Source organism: Rhea americana, unplaced genomic scaffold (assembly GCF_003343005.1).
Source record: "Rhea americana isolate MKP2758 unplaced genomic scaffold, rheAme1 scaffold_2, whole genome shotgun sequence".
Lineage (NCBI taxonomy): Eukaryota > Metazoa > Chordata > Aves > Rheiformes > Rheidae > Rhea > Rhea americana.
Genome location: NW_028186149.1, coordinates 8426372 through 8445386, shown reverse-complemented (window position 1 = coordinate 8445386; position 19015 = coordinate 8426372). Strand labels below are relative to the sequence as shown.

General features: G+C 40.2%; 1 protein-coding gene across 1 annotated transcript in view; it reads left to right on the top strand.

Annotated features, from left to right (window-relative positions):
* Window positions 1–19015, top strand: part of FBN1 (fibrillin 1) — a 142150-nt gene that overhangs the window by 82249 nt on the left and 40886 nt on the right. The window contains exons 22-30 of the mRNA XM_085303420.1: window positions 1313–1438; window positions 2293–2517; window positions 3369–3494; window positions 3586–3714; window positions 4544–4669; window positions 4803–4928; window positions 5808–5930; window positions 10124–10249; window positions 11054–11179. Of these exons, the coding sequence (XP_085159546.1) occupies window positions 1313–1438; window positions 2293–2517; window positions 3369–3494; window positions 3586–3714; window positions 4544–4669; window positions 4803–4928; window positions 5808–5930; window positions 10124–10249; window positions 11054–11179 (1233 nt within the window). The remainder of the gene's footprint in view (window positions 1–1312; window positions 1439–2292; window positions 2518–3368; window positions 3495–3585; window positions 3715–4543; window positions 4670–4802; window positions 4929–5807; window positions 5931–10123; window positions 10250–11053; window positions 11180–19015) is intronic.

Sequence of the window (19015 nt, the reverse complement as noted above, 5' to 3'; positions counted from 1 at the left end):
CTGCTCTAAGCATATTAAAGCAGTATTTGGGTTTCAACCAATGTAAGCATTTTTCAAGACGGGGGAAGAGCTCTAGGAAATTTACTGGCGAGCGAGAAACAGGACAAGGGAGTGAGCTTAGTTCCCAAAAGGTGATACTCAGTTCTCCCATACACAACCCGTGTAAAATGAGTAATGGACCTTGTGCAGGGAAATAAGCAAACTGGATTGTCATTGTCTACTTCACGGRTGAGCCCTGGAGTTGTCAGCTGCCATATTGTTCACCAGCTATGAACTTTTCAGATAGTCCATAGGCTTCCTGCCCCATACTGGATATGGGGCTTTTATTAATAATTTCTGTTCAAGTGCAGAGGCCACTGATGTCCACCCTACTTTTGCTGTCCACCCTGCTCTGTGCAATTTGAGAATTCCAAAGAGTCTGTTCACATTCGGGGTTTTGCGTAGAAGCCTAGCGAATCTAAGCTACCAACTTCTTGATAACTGCCTAAAAAATGAGTGTTCAGTTTTGATCACCACAGTCATTTCCTTCTAATTTCTTTTTAATATTTTCTTCTGACTTTCATTTTTCATCTTGGGCCTTAATTTAATGCTGGAGGCTTTTTTCTGAAGGTAGTTGTGAAGTGTAGGCCTTTCATAAAAGACTCTGGTAGGAGGACCCTGTACTTATATTAATAACTGTTTGTTTATGTTCAGACCAAGATAATACAACTGGTTAGATAATCCTTTCCTGTTTGTCATACCAGAAGGTGCCGAATTTACCACTAAAATACAGAAAGATAATGTACTTAATGAAGTTAAACTCTGAGTAGTGATAAGGTGTTTATTTTAATCTATAAAGCTGCTGACAAAATTTAGAGCCAGATTTCAAAGGTGATGTTAGTGTCCAGAAATGCAAAGGTGTGATAATATTTTCAAAAACATTTTAAAACAGCATAATTTAGTTTCATGGGAATAATGCATAATTTCATTATATACCTACCTTCATCTTTCTTTGCCCATATACTTTAAAATTCTGGCCCACAATGAAATTGAAATTATTTTTCAGTGCCTCTCCTTTTTTGTTACTTTTGAATTGGATTTCAATCCATGTAAGAATGGCAAATAGCAACACTTAATATTTCTAATTGTCAGTAGTTTTAATTAATTTGTTCTGGCTGACTCCCAAATATTTGGAATTTTGTCAGCTCATGTAAACTGCTGTGGTTTTATATTTTGTCCTAAAACACAAACATTAGAATGTTCACAAKTTTTCTAATTTGTTGATGTTTAGCATGCTAGTGATTACTTTTATTCACGTTTTGTTTGGAAATAGATGTAAATGAATGTGAGGTGTTCCCAGGAGTTTGTACAAACGGGCAGTGTGTCAATACCTTGGGATCATTTGTTTGTCAGTGYCCCAGTGGAATGACTTTGGATGCTTCTGGACGGACATGTCTTGGTAGGTATTAATTCCATTTACAAGTCTACTAGGGAAGAGCAAAGCTATATGACAAGCAACATTTAAACTGTATGTTTTCTTACCAATAAGGAAAATGATTTTTTTTTTCCCCTCGGAAATCATTTTCAAATGGAGTCAGTCAAGGACATGAATTTAGTTCAACTTTAACATGAGCAAATTCCAATGGTAGTGGCTAAAAGTCCATCACCGTCTGCTGGCTGGTGAACAGCACTAGTTTAGTTCCAAACTGTTCATCTTACTAAACCCTGCAGCTCCTCCATGCTCTTAGCAGTCTTTATTGGCAGTCCCAGCGAAGTGTGGTGACTTTGTCCCACCAAAGTCTGGTTGGAAGGCAGGTGGGCCAGGACCAAGGCTTGTAGATGTGAGGAAGCCTGTAACGTTTCTGGCCACAGTGTATTTCTTGATTAGGGAGCACATCAGAAATATATGAATTTTGTATGCTGTTTTTGTAAGGTCCAAACCATGTTTGTCCTTTTGTAACAGTAAATGCACAACATTTTTCTCAGGACGCTACATAGCTTGTAGTAATTAAGGGGCCTTACAAAAGTACGATAAGTTGATAATGCTTAAGCCCTCTCCTAATCCAAAATTTACTTCAGGTGTTCAACCCCCTTTAACGGAAAACCTTAAAATGACTTCATTTGTAAATACTAATTTCAGGGTTTAGTGTTAATATTTTGCTGTTAAGATCTATGCAATGTTGTTGGTATGTTCCTCTGAGTTCACAAAGATATGTAGCAAACTGCCCTGAGAAGGGATTCTGGGAAGGGATTCCTCTGCAGTGAACTAAATTCTCTCTTTCTCTCTCAACATATTGTTCAATTGTCCAACAGACATTCGCTTGGAGAGTTGTTACCTGCAGCACGAAGATGAGCAGTGCACCTCACAAATACCAGGCCGACATCGAATGGATGCTTGCTGCTGTTCAGTGGGTGCAGCGTGGGGCTTTGAGTGTGAAGAGTGTCCTCTGAAAGGATCACCTGAGTATGAAGCTCTTTGTCCAAGAGGCCCTGGGTTCTCTACTAAAATAGAGATAACTGGAAAACCTTTCTCTAAAGGTACGTAATGTTTTTGTGGTTTTTTGACACCAAATGCTCCTGGCTTTTTCTTTTACTGCTCTTGGAAAATCCCTGTGGGTTTGAAGATTTCATTGATAGTTAGACACTTTGGTAACCTTTAAGCACACTTGACAATCCTGTCAGATTTCGTGGAAATTAATACCAGAATGAAACACAAGCTCATCTAGTTCGTATCACAGGCTATTAAAAACCATACAATATTGCAGCCTCAAAATACTAAATTTGTGTCTCTGCTAGAGAGATTAAAGTGCACCACTTCCCTGACTTTGCATCCCATGATGCATGTGATGGCATATTTGGCCAATGAAATAGCTTTGAAAACCTGGCACTTCATAATCTATAAGTTGGAACAAACTGAGCAGTCAAATTTGGACCTATCAAAAGAGCACTCCTCCTTACCAGTGCAGGGTACACTAACTTTGATTCTGTTGTGGAGCAAGCTAGGAAGGGTGAATAATTTGGGAATTTCTTGTGGAGGTAGTAGGTTAGTAGAGAAAAATGTTTCTAGGGTGATAGCTCAAATTAGCAGAATTAGACTTACTGTAAACTAAGACTTGTTAGGACTATGCTTGGTAAATTTCCAGCATTAACAGATTTTTCTTTTTTCTGTCAGTATAAGAGAAAAAGGTGTATGTTCAAATGAAAGTTGAATACCCTGTTACATTTGTTTCCCCACATGTGACCTTGTCAGATAAGGTTAAAGATTTTTACTTCCCTGTAAAGCTCCTCTGAAATCCTTAGTTAAAGATAATAATGTAGTTGCTTAATAATGGTTGTCACTATGCTTGCTCGATGGCTGAATGCCTAATATATATCTGTTTCATTTTTAGATATCAATGAATGTAAAATGGTCCCCAGTCTTTGTACCCATGGAAAATGCAGGAACACCATTGGCAGTTTTAAGTGTAGATGTGATAATGGATTTGCCCTTGATTCTGAGGAAAGGAATTGCACAGGTAAACTGTATAGATGTGTCTCTCAGAACTTTGATTTGGAAAAGGAAAAACTGAACTGATTTGAAAATACTGCAAATGTTTTGTGTTACAGATATTGATGAGTGTCGCATCTCTCCTGATCTTTGTGGCCAAGGCATCTGTGTCAATACTCCTGGGGACTTCAGATGTGACTGTTTTGAAGGCTATGAAAGTGGATTTATGATGATGAAAAACTGCATGGGTATGTTTTTTATAGACCAGAGATGTGCAATAGTGACTCTACGTATGATTTAGTTTTGTGAAGGGTTATTTTAAAAGGTTCGTTGAAACTGATCTGGGCAGACAGTGCCATGATGGGGAGCAGACTTTGAGGAGAGAAAGGCTTGGTCAAAACAGAGAAAATTTGTATACAAATCAGAGCCTCAGAGATATGCTGTGACTGGGAACTACAATGTGAATTTTTTTTGGAAAGTTGACAGTTGCAAAAGCCATCCAGAAAGTTCTTAGCACTTAAAAAAACAATCAAAAAAGCAAACAAAAGAAACACCTTCCAATGAAGAMCTTTCAGTGAACAGCTTTAGGTTGTATAAGAAAAGAAGGGGGTCTCAGCAGGAACAGAGGAGGAGGCAAGCGATGGTCCTTACCTAGAGTAGACGTGAGCGGACCCGACTCTACGCACTCAGAAACCACCTTGTTCTCCTGGGGTCTGTGTTATTCAGCTAACCCATTCCACTTCTCTGTCTGAAGTGAGCGTCTGCCTGGAGGTTACTTGCCCTGGAGTGTGTCCATGTGGGGTTGGAGCGGGGTAGAGGAGCAGAGAGGGATCACCAGGGGCCATGCACAGGGCACTATAGAGCAATCCTGCGCCTTCTGTCAGTGTAGTCAGGTTTATGGGAGAGCTTGTCTTGCGAGGTCTGGAAGAGGGAGCAGGGCCAGCAGCTCGATAAGGGCTTGGATAAGGAGAAGCTGCATGGATGTCTTCACAAGAGGTCAGATGCCCGGATGTCCTTGGGTCTGCTGTTGTGCGAAAGTTCTCGCCACTGGTGACCTGTGTTCCCTTCTCCTCATAGACATCGACGAGTGTCAGCGCAATCCCCTTCTCTGCCGAGGTGGCACCTGCATCAACACAGAGGGAAGCTTTCGATGCGATTGTCCTCCAGGTCATCACATCTCGCCAAATATCTCTGCGTGTATAGGTATGACATGCAGGCAAAACGGGTATTGTGCACACCTTTATACACTGGGCTTGTGCTGGCATGAACTTATGATGTTTGCTTTAGCATTGTTTCCCTGTAGACCCCAAATATGTACCTCTTTCTTTTGAAACAGACATTAACGAATGCGACCTAAGCACCAGCCTGTGCCGAAATGGACATTGCGTCAACCTGATCGGAAAATACCAATGTGCTTGCAACCCTGGGTATCAGTCCACACCTGACAAATTATACTGTATTGGTAAGGACAAAATCTACACATGATCTGTTGTGAATGGGGAGRATACAATGCAAATAATTATATTGTTTTTAATAGCTGTGTAAAGACATCTTTAATTCTAACAAAATAACTGTGATTCAAAAATCTAGTACAGTCTGTCAGAGCAGTATGCGCAAAAACAAAGTATGCATGTCCATTACTTGAGAAGAATGAAGTTACAGCAATGCTTTGGTTAGCTGTGTGCTAGCTTACTTTCACTATAAATCAATCATGACATGTAAAATAGCATACTATTTTAGATAACCTAAGACTTTGACACTGAAGAGGGAATAGCTTGTTAAATTTTGAGTTTTATATTTTATTAAATATCAGTATTCCTGACAGACTGTGTAATCGGATCACGTGGCTCAATTGAATTTTTCTTAATTACGTCTATAATTATCTCAAATATAGGGCCTTTCTGTTAACTTTTTCCTTAAAGCCACATATTCTTAAATAACCAGTTTGAATTATTTGTTCACTCTTTTCTTTCATTTGCGTATAAGGTTTTGTATCTCAAAAACACATGCAAAAATCTGCGAGCTTTAATAGTTGTGTTACCTGATCCATACAAATAATTTTGTTGCCTCTGTGATAGAGTGGTAAGCCAGCAGTGGTACTATTTTATGTAGAAAGAGAACTGTAGATAATCTCATCTCTTTCCCTCTCTGATTTGCCTGGCATCCATCCTAGTGCCTCTTTTTGTAAACACCGGAATGTTCAAGGGGGGTATAAAAATCCATGTGCTAGTGTGGAGGCTGGATTGATGCCCTTTTGGAAAGTTGACTCAGAGTGTGTCTTTGAAATGTGCTTTACAGAAAGAGGTATTACGGATTTTAACTCCAATTTTCTCTATTTTAGATATTGATGAGTGCAGTATAATGAATGGTGGCTGTGAGAACTTCTGTACAAACTCAGAGGGCAGCTATGAATGCAGCTGTAAACAAGGCTTTGCACTCATGCCAGACCACAGGACATGCACTGGTAAGAGTGATTTGGGAAACTTTTCTACTGAAATATATTTATTTCAATATTTTGAAAATGGCTGTCTTTTTAAGATTAAAGCTGTTATAACAAATGCCCTGTAAAAATAAAAAATATGTAATTAATGTATGGGAGAACAGATAGATTGTTTCTAAAATAAACATCTCCAAAGTACGGAGTATCACAGCTGCAGGCTGAATTGCACTGAAGGAAATAGATTATCCTTCCTGGTGATAATTTTACCTTCGTTGTTTCAGAAGAGGTGCCAGTCTGTTCTGAGTTTAGTAACAAAAGGCAATGATTTGGTATCAGGAGAGAAATTTTTTCCCTTAAGGTACTGTGTTAAGTCCAGATCCAAAATATTTTGAAGTCAACAGAAAGAATCATCATCATTATAATCCAGGGTGTCATCTTCTTAGAAAAAGGGCAGATTGTCCTCCTCTGTGGTCATGTGGCATCTGCTCTTAAGCAAGGAAGAAGATTCCTATTTTTAATTGTTTGTTTAGCCAAATGCAAATATTCTGTGTTACTTCAAAACTGAATGACTTTCGCACAAACTGAATCTGAATCTTTCTTAGGAAGCAGCTCTCTTGCGCTCTAAATAAGGTTTGTGAGAAAATTCTCAGAACTGTTTAATTGCTGAGTGTTCTCCTTTGGGAGTCTGGGGCTTATAAACTGAGTAAGTCATTGTACTCGGTGATTTCCACATAGGTTACTGGAAAGATAATTCTGCTGTCCTTTTCTCTTGCTTTTTGCTACGCAACCACTGGTCCGTTGAGGCATGTGAATATTTGCCAGCTGTTTGCCAATTCCATCTAAGGGCTCCTTGAAGAGCATGAGAAATCTAATAGGGTTAATCCCTTGAAATAGAGTTGCCTTTATAGTTTAACAAATGGAGAGTTTTCTATACTGAGTTAATAGAGAAAGCTCACATTTAGAATTTGTAAATATTTATAGACCTCTGACCAGGGTCTCATTTACCCTGAGGCCACTCACTACCATTCCACAGGATGAAAGAGCCTTAAAGCATGGTTGAATTCAGTTTGCCCTGCATTGCAGATTTAGAGAATGCTATAAAGTAGCCAATCTCCAGCAAGCATCTGACCCTCCTTCAAAGGAAGAAATCAACTAGAAAAGTGCACATTTGACTGATCTTGATAATAAGTATATCAAAACCTAAAATATTTAGATTAGAAATAGTTTGCTTAGCAACAGGAATAGGTCAAGTTTCTTGCAAAGACAAGTTCATACAAAAGCTTGCCAACACTGGTATTTTGGGTACTTTTCCAATGCGAGAAAACCCCATTTGATCCAAGTTGTTCAGTGATCAAAATCTGAATCCAAATGACAGCACTGTGAGATTATGTACATGAGAGGGAAGAGAGGTGAGGCTGAGAAGGGGGCCTCTGAGCCACTTTTCTGTTTGCATCTTCTTGGCTTGACTGGGAATCAAATGAGCCAAGTGTATATTTGGGCAGGCTTATGGTCACAGGTCTACTGGCTAGAAATGTTCCTCTTCAGCTTTACCCTCGCTTGCCCTTAGCTACCCTGAGGCAACCCTAAACCCAAGAACAAAGTGGATCTGTTAGAGAACCCTCCCACCTACTAAGCTAAAAGCTTTGGAACTAGAATACTAGTAKCTTTCCCTGTTCAGGGAAGGCAAAAAGTCAGTTACATTCTCTGGCAGGGAATGGAATTGTCACCTGTGGCAAGGGGATGGGCTGTCAGTGTTTTTAAGCACATGTTAACTTAACCATAAACATGTCCGTAGAAGTCTGTAGTCAGATCTTACTTGAGTGAGTGACATGAAAGCATTATGATATTTTGCACATTTGTATCCAACCTTGACTCTGAAAAACAGAATTTCTTTCATACGCCAGCTATCAATTGTTACTACTATTGACTTCCATACTCTCTCATTAGAAAGACTTGGATGCAATAGTCAATGCATAAGCATGTTTAAATAAGTTTGCTGACTTCAGCAAACTGTGTTTAATGCCAAACACAAATTACAGTCCCAACACAGTGCTGAAAGCTCAGCAGTGTAAACCACACTATTGCATCTGTGGGGAGCTACTAGTGTGATAGGTTGACAGGTTGCTATCACAAATCTAAAAGCTGAATTTTACCCACTTTTCACAAGCCTTTTGATAGTATTATAATTCTGTACTTACAGAGAAACTATAGTGTTTCTTGTTTACCATATTTCAATTGGATTTTTTTTAGTAAAATACAAGAATGAATGAATTTTTTTAAGAAGAAATATTGTAAATATTTGAGATTTGAAGGATGAAATACCTGATTTTCAGTATTACTACAGGTATATCTAAGTATATACAGAAAACACTGTAGCTATAATGAATTATGAGTATAAATAATAGTCATTAAATCCTAGTCAGATGTTTTTTTCTACAGTTTGCATAGCCAGATATCAACTATATATTTACATATCTGTCATTGAGACATTCTGCATTGAGAGCAGAAAATACCAGACATCTTTGAATGTCAAGTCAAAATCTACCTAAGAATATATCCAGATATGTGACGATATGTGATATGTAACCTTCACCACCCTTTTAGTACCTGAGAATGTTGTCTCCTTCTCTTGAAGAGATGTTAACTGCCTATATAAATACATGATGAATATTCAAAATCTGCATGCCAAAATTTTGTCCTATAGCCAAATTTAGTGAAAAATAAGGGGAAAAAAGTATTTAGCAACATTTCCTAGTCATCAGGCTATTCTATGTCTGGTTTTATTGTGCTGTATATTTGAACACTGTACATGATTTAGTAGCACTATGACCTGAGTATGTGAAACACATATTTCACATTTTCAGCTTTTTCTCTATGTGAACATGTCTTTTATCTTTAACATCACACACTCCTAGAAGCCATTATGGAATATATTTCTTGATAATTGAACTGGTAAGAATTCTGTTCAGTTCAGCAGTAGGTCAGGTTTGAATTGGTGAGGTTATGCATAAATAATCAGCTCAATTAGGAGAAACAACAGATTCCTTGTCAGCTGGTTTTCCTCTAGCTGTGAAATCAGTACAGTGGCAAGTTAGTAAATAAAGTTCTTTATTTTTGTGGTTATTATCCCATTTCTAGAGCTTAATTTTGCATGTTAATTTAAAATTCCATTGTAAATTAACATTTCTAGGCTCATGTCCTTGCCAACTTATTTGCTCATTAAAATGAACAGGGATTGGTCAGCCCTCTTACTTGCAGAAGTTTTATAGCCACAAAACCACTAGCTGCTAGAAATACAGAAGAATAATGAACATAAGATTTTAACTTAAAGTGAGTTCATTTTCTGCAGCTGCGTAATTACTGCAATCCACAATAGACCAGTCTGATAATGAGTTACACCCTTTCTCTCGGAGGGTATTCTTGAATATTGTCCTTTTGGTGATGATTTTTTCCCATGGAATCACTAAGCAGAGGTTTTGATATTTGTTCTTGCTGGTGTGTGTTGGTGCCGACACAGGAAGATTCTGGGAGTTTTATGAAAGTTAAGAAACACTAACATAACCCCAGGAACTAAGAAAGGCATGGCTACATCAATATAATAGTGTGTTTCTGCAGCTCAGTCTCAATTAGTGATGGCCAATTTCATGAACTGACAAAACATTTTACATGCTAGAGTTTGTAAGTGTATGTYGGGGCCAGCCAGTAAGCTGAAATGCTAAGAAAACACAAAATCTCATAGTGAAATAAATGTTTGTATTGTCATCATTCCCATCATGAGCTCAACTCTGTGTTTCAAGTTCACCACAAGGCTCATAGAGGTATTCTGCATGTAAAATGGCATTCTTAGCCTCTGTAAAGTCTGATATTTTGTCACTAAATATAACTTCAGAACTTGCACTGGCATCAACAATGGTGAGTTGTATCCAAGGATCTCCAATGTGTGTGGTTACGTGATGTGACAAACGTTCTGTATTGTTTTTTTGTCAGTGAGTTTTATACCTACATTGTTGGTTCCTGCTCCCATTGGAGTCAGAGAGTAATGTTTGCCAGTGCCTGTCCCAGGAGATAGGAGCCTACCCATCAAGATGATTTTGCAGTGTACTGTTCAGTTATTTGCAATGATTTCATCTTCATCATGCTTATCAGAGCAAATAGTTGTTTGCATCTCGTGAAGTTAACATGTCTAAAAGATATATTTATCTGACTTTTCCCTGTAGATATTGATGAGTGTGAAGACAATCCTAACATCTGTGATGGAGGCCAGTGCACAAACATCCCAGGAGAATACAGGTGTCTTTGCTATGATGGATTCATGGCGTCTGAAGACATGAAAACCTGTATAGGCAAGTGAAAGTACATCTTTCTTAATCTGACTTAACTAAGGAAAAAGATTCATTAAGGCACTATCTCCAAGTAGGCAAACAATATTTCAAGAGCATTGCTCTTGCACCTTATCTTGGTTACCAGACCATAGGAGCAGCCCCATTGCACAGCCTGTACTTATCAAATGCAGATGTAATCTCTGTAGAGCCCCAGGCCGGACTGGGATGCAAACAAGGTGATCTGTAGCGTCATTTCTTTGGGTCCTCTCCTAGCAAGCTTTTATGCAGCTCAGATCACAGAGTGTTTGCAAAAGGGAACTGCTAGTGGGTGACACTGTGGAAAATTTCTAGCAAGATAAATCAGCAGTTCTGATTTAAACTTCTCAGTAAGACAAAACTATATATGAATGCTGTACATCGGTAGGACAAAATATGGGAGTCAAGGAGCAGTGTGATTTCGAAAATAAATATTCACACTGAAACTAAAAATCTGGAGTGTCTGTGAGGAGAAAGGACTATGCAAGACTACATAATGTGTGTGTGTGTATGCATATATAAATGTACACATGCATACATATACATAGAAAGCAGGAATAAATAAATATATTCATTTTTTGGATAATACCGTTGGATTTGAGTCTCTATATTTTAAGGAAAGTTGGAATTAAAGATGTGTTAATGAAGATAATATGGCAGTGTTAAATCCTATTTAGTTTTCTGCTTGTGTATGTAGACCCATTTTTGTACCAAAACATCATACCTCAGACACTCTGCTAGTTACTTCTAAGAATTTTACTAAACAAATGTCAAATTTTGTTTTCTTAGATGTTAATGAGTGTGATCTACATCCAAACATCTGCCTGAGCGGAACCTGTGAGAATACAAAAGGCTCTTTTATTTGTCATTGTGATATGGGATATTCGGGCAAGAAAGGCACAACTGGTTGCACAGGTATGTTTTAAAGTTAATAGTCAACCTTTAGTTAAACTTATGATTCTGCATGCCCTTTTCTCTAGCTTTTAAAACTTCCTCTCACTGTGCTTCTTTTGACTTACTTGTTTTAAATGTTATATTTCTTGCCCAAATTTGCTGAGCTTGTGTTCTGCTGAACTTTTGTGGTATGGTGTTCAGTCTACTGCTGCTCCTATTGAAACAAGTGACAAAATGTTAACTAGAAGCAAGATTGAGCTTAGTATCATATTGCTGTTGGTTAAAGGGAACAGAACAAGCTATTTGCTGTAACTTGACAGACTAATGAGGATTTGGATTGGTTAATGGTGTACTATGCATGCAAATAACAGGTATGTATTCCAGCTGCTGTTTTGGCAAATACAAATGGCTGTCCTAAAGTATATTTTCAATTTTTGCAAAGTCGCAGGAGTACAGCTACCCAACTAGATTATATTGACATATTTCAGCAAAATCAGAGTTTACATTATTTCATGTATTGCCAGTTAACAGAATGAGGTTCAAATATGCAGGCTCAGAGGGCATGGCGTTACTAATCCTAGTGCTGGTGTCTTGAGCCAAGGTGTTGAGAGTCTTAGGCTTTGCCCAAAATACAAATGCAAACATATGTTTAATATAATTTTTAATGTAGACTTAGGGTAAGCAAATTTTTGGCAATGTTTTTGAGACAAACTTTGATTCTTAGTCTGCCCTTATTGTACAGAGTTAATAATATACTTCTGTAAGTGCCCCAAATATATGAAACTTTTTTTTTTTTTTTTTTTTACGGCTCTCGAAAACAGTCTGAGAGCTGGAGTTATATTTTGTGTATTGGACCATAACCATTGGGCGAATGGTTGTGTGTCAGTAACAGCTGCCTTTGACTTCCATATGAATTGATCTGAATCCAAGAAATCCCTAATAGTACCCTGTAGACCAACATTTCAGTGTTCTTTTTTTCTGTGCTAACTTACGCGAAGATCTTCAGTTCTCTAGACCTGAAAACCCTTGTGCTGATCAGTTACACACGGCACAGCTGTCGTACTCGGCAGGATGAGTAACAGTCAGGAGCAGACAGGAAACGTGAAGCGACTGTTAGAAGGCAGAAGGGTTAAAAAAGGACCCTGGAGGCAAAAAAGAAATTGTAGGTATGGTTACTGGGAAAGTGTCTGGAAATAGCCACCATTTTGGCAGCGTGTGGCAGTGGGTGGTGGCAAATGTCCCTAGCAATACTATTTTGTTTACAGAGAAGAAGGGAAACTTCTCCCTCCTGGTTGTGTTATTGAGCCAAGCCCAGCCCTCTGGATAGATGCTATCTGCCTTGTATGCTCCTCCCACCACCATCTTTACCTTTTCCTCAGCCCAGCTCCTGCTCTTCTTGGCTATATGCAGGGAGGATGGCACTCACCAAAAGCCACAGTCACTCCTAAAACCACTGGAACACCTCTCAGTCATAGCAGATGCTGGAGAGGCACTCACTGTTTGGAAAGGGCTGGTGGTTCAAGGCGAAAAGGTGAAGTATCAGTTGTGCTGAAACAGCTCAGATGGGGCCACGCTCGAAACAAATTAACAGAATCATTTGGATTTAAATAACCCTTCAGGAAAGGAAGGGAGCAGAGCAGGAGCTTTCTAGCTTGATTTCGTGCTGAAGAAATCAAGGTGTGTAGGGACCAAAGTACAAGATGCAGTTCCCACTGTGGCTGCAGTTTGCAGATTCTTACACTAGCTTTTAAAAAGCCTGGTGTACTGGTGGGGACCTTTGAATTCTCCGCCTCATTTTTACTCATCCTTAGTGCCACAGCCAAAGTTCCCAGGCCCAGGTAATGGGAACCCATGAGAGCATCCTTCACCTCTGTTCTTCCAAAGGGACCCTGCCAACAGCACCTTGACTGCAGGGTGCAATTCTTGTCTTACAGATCAAAAGCATCCACATTTTTGAGGAGCTCTTGTTAGAAAAAAAATTACAAAAATGTCTACAACTCATTGAATGGGAGGTTCTCTGTTCCATGAGAACAACTAAATAATGTCCTCTGGGTTCCATTACAGTTTTGTCTAAATATTTCAGCTCCCTTGTCATTACTGATTGTTTCCATTTTAACAAATAAACATGTTTTTTTCCCCAATCATTTAACAGAATTCAGAATCCACCCACTGACTTACATTCCCATCCCACACAGATGTTAGTTCCCCCCTCCGCCTTGGTTCTCAGTAAGAATGTGGACAGAGTTTAATAACAAAAATAAATTTGAAAAATGTTTTATGCAAAAATACATGTTGTAGATGCAGATTTTCTAGGCAGTGTGCTGCAAATGGTTTAATTCCTATTCACAGAGCAAACTTCTGCAAGACTGACTTAGGGCAAATCATTTTAGACTTTTGTACACAGGCAACGGTATGTAGCCTCTAGAGAAAAGATTGCAGTGTTTTCCCCTATCCCCATTCCAAATTGCCCAGCTTTATGATAAATGTCTTTCTTCTGCTTTTTCTGTCAATAAAGTATAGATGTGTTAGTGCAGAGACAAAATCCTGTATTGGCACTTGCATTTTGTGATTCATCACTACTCTGGAGTATTGCCTGTAAATTTGCAATATTTCACTGTTGACGTAGAGCCTTAGCTTTGCTAGTTCTAATGTTCTTGCAGAGGGACAAATTCTACTCTGACCCTCCCCCCCGTCCATCCTAGCCAGTTAGTGCTGTGCACGCAGCCCTCCTGTTTGTTCCTTTTGGAGCTGTGCTTGGACGTGTGGTGAACTTTGGAGCAGAAATTGCCTCATTTTCATTGTAGCAAAAATAGATGTTTTCTAAAAGTCAGCTGGGCTTCTCCCCAGCAGGCTCTGGGAGTTGGAGGGCCGGGGCCAGGCTCTGCCCTGCTGCCGTTGTGAGGGCCCCACTGATGCTGGCCGGAGAACGGCCGGTGCAAGGTGTCCTGCTGGGGCCTTTGTGTGCGATACGGGGTTAAAAAGAGAAACGCTGCTTGTTGTCATCCAGTAGTGGTAGGTGGTGATTACGGAGAGAGGAATAGCGAGTGCACACTGCTAAGTACTTGCATGTCTGAAAGCAAAACGGTAGGGAAAGAAAGCAAAGCTAGCGTGGCAAGAGGAAGAGACGAGCCGTGGCATCTGCGCTCAGAAGCAGGTCCGTCGCGTTTTGTAGCTTGTACGATGTGCTGTGTTTCGAAGCTTGCCTCTTGCTCCCCTGCCTTTGGCTTCTGGCCATTAATAATACACTGTGCCTCAGTCTGATGGCACAAGAGAGTTCTGGTATCAGTGAAACAAATATATTTCCCCTTATGAAATTGGGAGCTGGCTTTGTCAGGCCAAATACCAGGAGATAATAATATTAAGATGCTGCCCGCCAAATGGGGGTATTACAGAAGGAGCGCGTTGTGAGTAGGCATCTATCCAGCAATAACATGCTGCGCCCCAGGCTGATGCCGTAAGCATGGATATCAGGCGAAGAACTTAACTGTCCCACGTGGAACTCTGTGAGGTGCTTACAGTGCAGTATGGCGAATAAGATCCAAGAGTGATTCCAAAAGAGAAAACAATTTTACGGATATAGAGCTCAGAATAGGGGAATTTTTCCACATATTTTTCTACCTGAACTAGTGCTAAGTTGAAATTCACAGTCTCCCTTCTAAAAACCATCTCCTCCTGGTGCCTCCTTTTACTCACCTGATTATGCAGGCAGCGACCCGGGAGGAGGAAAGGCCTTGTGACTTCCACCAAATGACCTGCCTTGTGGGACCTGAGCCCGGGCTTGAAATACCAGTGGCTCCTCAGTCTAACAAAATGCACAGATATGGAGAGTGTGCCAGAAAAAATCAGCGAATGCTTAGGGGGGTTGCACAGTGCTTGACAAAGAGTACTGGTATAGAGGCAGACCCTGAATTAAATTCCCACGTTGACTAGTGTCCTCATGGACTATCTAAGCCCTGGTGAAACTTAATAGAAAATGTGAGTGTACAGAGAGTTCCTTGAGGCCTCCATGGCATGTGCTGGGTGTGTGAATTTTCATGGATTATTGTTCACTCTCATTCTGCTCAAATGCAGAGGAGAGACTTGGATGTTCCCACAGTGTCRGCAAGAATACAGTGACTTATCCCTGTGCTGTTTTCTGGCTGATTTTTAATGATACACTTACAGATCGTGTAGAAATTCACTCTGCAGATACTGGTATTTCTTTCTTCCAGTTACTACATTTGCAAGCATAGTGCTAACCTCACAGGTGTACATGAAGTACATATTTTTGCTGCACATCCACAGCTCTAAAAATGTGCACCTCTGTGATTAATGTGAGAGACGTTTTATTAATTGCCAGAGACTTGAGAGAAAAAATATTTGTCCAGAGAAGAGAACAGAAGGAGCCAACAAACTGTAGTGACTGACAGTTTTTTTCCCCATAACACTTGGAATTGTTATGATGTCAGATCTGCATGTTATTTATCACGCGTATTCTCATCTGTTGCAGGCAGACAACTCCCTCTATTAATGGGAGTTGTGCAATTACACAGTTGAGAACATGTGTGCAGCAGGACTGGGGCACAACGGGACCAGCTGAGGATGCAGTGTCAGTCTCACACTGGAATGTCTTTATTTTCCTTGGCTTATCACAGCCCCATATTTGAGGCAGGAGGGGAAGGTTGATATAAATCAGTGACTCACTCCTTTACTCTTTAATGAAAATCCCACTGAAGTCAATGGGAACAGGCCGTTGTGGTGCGAAGCCCTGGTTTGTACAGCGTCAGCCCGTGTGCTCTGTTGGGTCGCGATACCTTTAACTCAGCCTGAGTAATGCCTTGCTCCTCAAACAATTACGTGGAAACGGATGGAGCTGTTTGAAGAGGGTAGTACTGTTTGTACTGCCATGCAGACAGCACAGTCTGGACTCTTGCTCTTATTAAAGATATTTATGTTGAATTAATTTTCCCCTGCAGAGCTTAGCTTCTCCTTTTTGTTTCATTCTGTGAAGTCATAATTCAATACTTATGGCAGCATAAATCCGTATTAAGCTCCAGTATAAGCAGGCATAAATTCCACTGATTTCACTGCCCCGTTTACACAGGACCATGTTTGGTCTGAGATCTCTTTTGCCTTGGAAATAATTGCAGTGTAATAAATTTGGGCTTATAACTCATCTATATGATGAAAGGAGAGAATRGAGATTATAGCAGAACAAAATCTGAGTTAAGTGCAGATAGCTTTGAAAATAAGTGAAGTCTGGGGTGAAGCTGGTGATGGTGTTTAATATGCCTCAATCAGCTTTCATCAAAGTATCTGAAAGCACTTTACATGCATGAGTGAAGTAAGCCTTGCAACATCCCTGTAAGCATAGATGGTATTAGGAAACACATTTTGCATTCCCTGCTTGATCTTTATCCAGACAAAAAGTATTGTTTTTTTTTTTCCTGGGTAAAAGCTGAGAAGGATTTCAGGATTTTGTTCAAAGCAAGTGGAATGGCGTTTCGGTGGATGATATCTGAGAAGGTTGATCCCATTATAAGTACCCCTGCTTTGATACAGATTTGTGCTCACAATTTTCATCCTGCAAAAGTGTCCAGGCTTTCACCTGCGCGTGTCACRCAGCCACCGGGAGGCACAGCCGGCCGCCGCGGGGGGACGCGGTCGGCTCGCGCAGCCGTGCAGCACTTCTGTCGTGCTGCTGCTTCTCCCAAAGACGGGAGCGGGGCGCGGGGTGTCCGTGGGCCGCAGCCCAGGGGTGCTTGTGTAGAGCTAAAAATTGTTTTTAGGATTGCCTTAAAATTTTGTCTGCACGTGACTTCACTGCTGCGTGGTTGTTGCATGCAAGTTTCTGTTTACTTGCTGGTAGTTAAAAAAAAAAATCTTGGCAGAAGTCTCTCAGCTGACGATGGCTTTTGTGTTGTTTTGTTGTGCTCCAAAGGGTATAAGGTGATTGTCTGAATGTTTCCAAGCATCAAATAATCAAACCCACTGCAATCTTAATGTTAGCAATGGTTTAACAGTTAGATTTTTAAAAGCAYGTAAAGGTTAAAATCTAGAGTGTTTGTCTGGGCGTTTTATGTCAATGTATACTGTAACTGACCTCTAGAAATTCTTTCTAGTCTTTCCCTTCAGCCCAAGCCAAAATGATTTTTTTTTTCTGACCACCCTTAAGATTTTTCACAGACACTAGTTTCCTGTTTAGGGTGATGTTAATCTTCTTAAGAGTTTCTGCATATGTTAAAGGCAAATATGCTCTGAAATTATCTGCTCATGACCTTTTTTTAAGTTTTAAAAAGTAAGTATCCATTTGTATGTTTTGGGGATTGTTGGTGCAGTCTGCATTGTTAATAGTAGATTCCAGMTGCTGGATTTAGATCTGTATCTAGACTTTAGCATTAAAATGATGCGAATATTCATGTCTGGACTTTTGATTCAGAGTCATGTCTCATTTAGAAAGAAAACCAGAAAAGTAAGATTGGATGCAATTACCCTACGTAGATGTAAAAAAAGGTCCAGTATGCTTGAGCAATTACTGGACTTCAGAATTTAATTGCTGGATGAAACATGTATGTTTTAGGCTTCTCGGAGTCCCACGTTGCCTTTGCAAAAGGACAAAATATACTGGGCATATACATAACTGGGCATATACGGCCTTCTGCCTGAAAAAGGGCCAGCAGATGACCTAAGAAGGGGTCACAAAGGAAAAGCTAAATTGTTACCTGAACACTTCCCCCGGCTCTTCTCCCTTGCCCTCGTTAAAGAGCTAATTGTTCTTAGACAGCATAGCAGGTGAATTGAGGTCTCTGGGTTTTTCTCTTTCCATCAGTATTGTGCAGAATAGGTTGATCTGGCCTGCTGTAACAGTAAAGGCATCTGGGAGGGCTGAGAAAAAGTGATATTAATGCTGAGTGGTTTGCTGTGAATTCTAGATAGATTGCCTCCTTCATGGAAGTAGAAACAAAACCCATTTTGAGAGAGCTGGGTTACAGAAAGCACTGCAAAATCCACAGCTCAGCTGTGTAAGACAATTCCTGCAGGTTTTATTTTAGTTACCAGTAGTCATTTATGAAAACTTTCTCTGTATATTCTCCAGATGCTCCTGTGAAGYATCGGTATTGTTTTGTGACATGGAAGAATGGCATTCAGGGTTTCTTTTTTCTTTTTTTTTCCCCATTCATGCATTTTGACATTGCTTGAGAATCAGAATAAGGTGAAAATTACAAATGTTAAAATAGAATATAGTGGCAGGAATGCATGTGTTGAARACTGGATGACTTGCTGCTTGTTCTCTGCTAGGCTGATGAGTTTTTTCCACTGTGTTTAGGTTTCCTGAGTTCTTAATAAATTTCATGCCTGGTGAGGTTGGCTTCCATCAGCCATCATGTTAAATAAAGTGGTACAGCCCATCTTCTACCTTCTATACCATCTCTGGCAAAGCAGAGCCTGGCTTTAACTGCTTGGAGATAAACCTAGGAGGAGTTTGCAGGTGTGCCAAGTTGATATTCATCAGCGTCCTTGCTAGCATGGTGGCAGATGTGGAGCACAGCATTCCAGGAGTCTCCAGGGAGCAGAGTTGCCTCCAGGACCTCTTAGCAAACCAGACACTGCAGAGCAACCTGAGTCCTCTGTGTGGACTCCAGGGTAGGCAGAAAGGAAAGTTGCCTTCTGTCCCTCGGACATGTTAAGATTTGTTCAGGATACAAGCCAGTAAATGGTAGTGGTGTCTCTCTGTTGTCAGGGCAGCACAGGTCCTCACACCAACTCTTAGTCATCAAATCTGATCCACAGCTGACTGCAAAGCTGCCTGAAAGACATACATCCCAGGATGCTGAACGTCTGCTGCAACAATCCTGGTGAATGCTAGTCCCAAAGGCT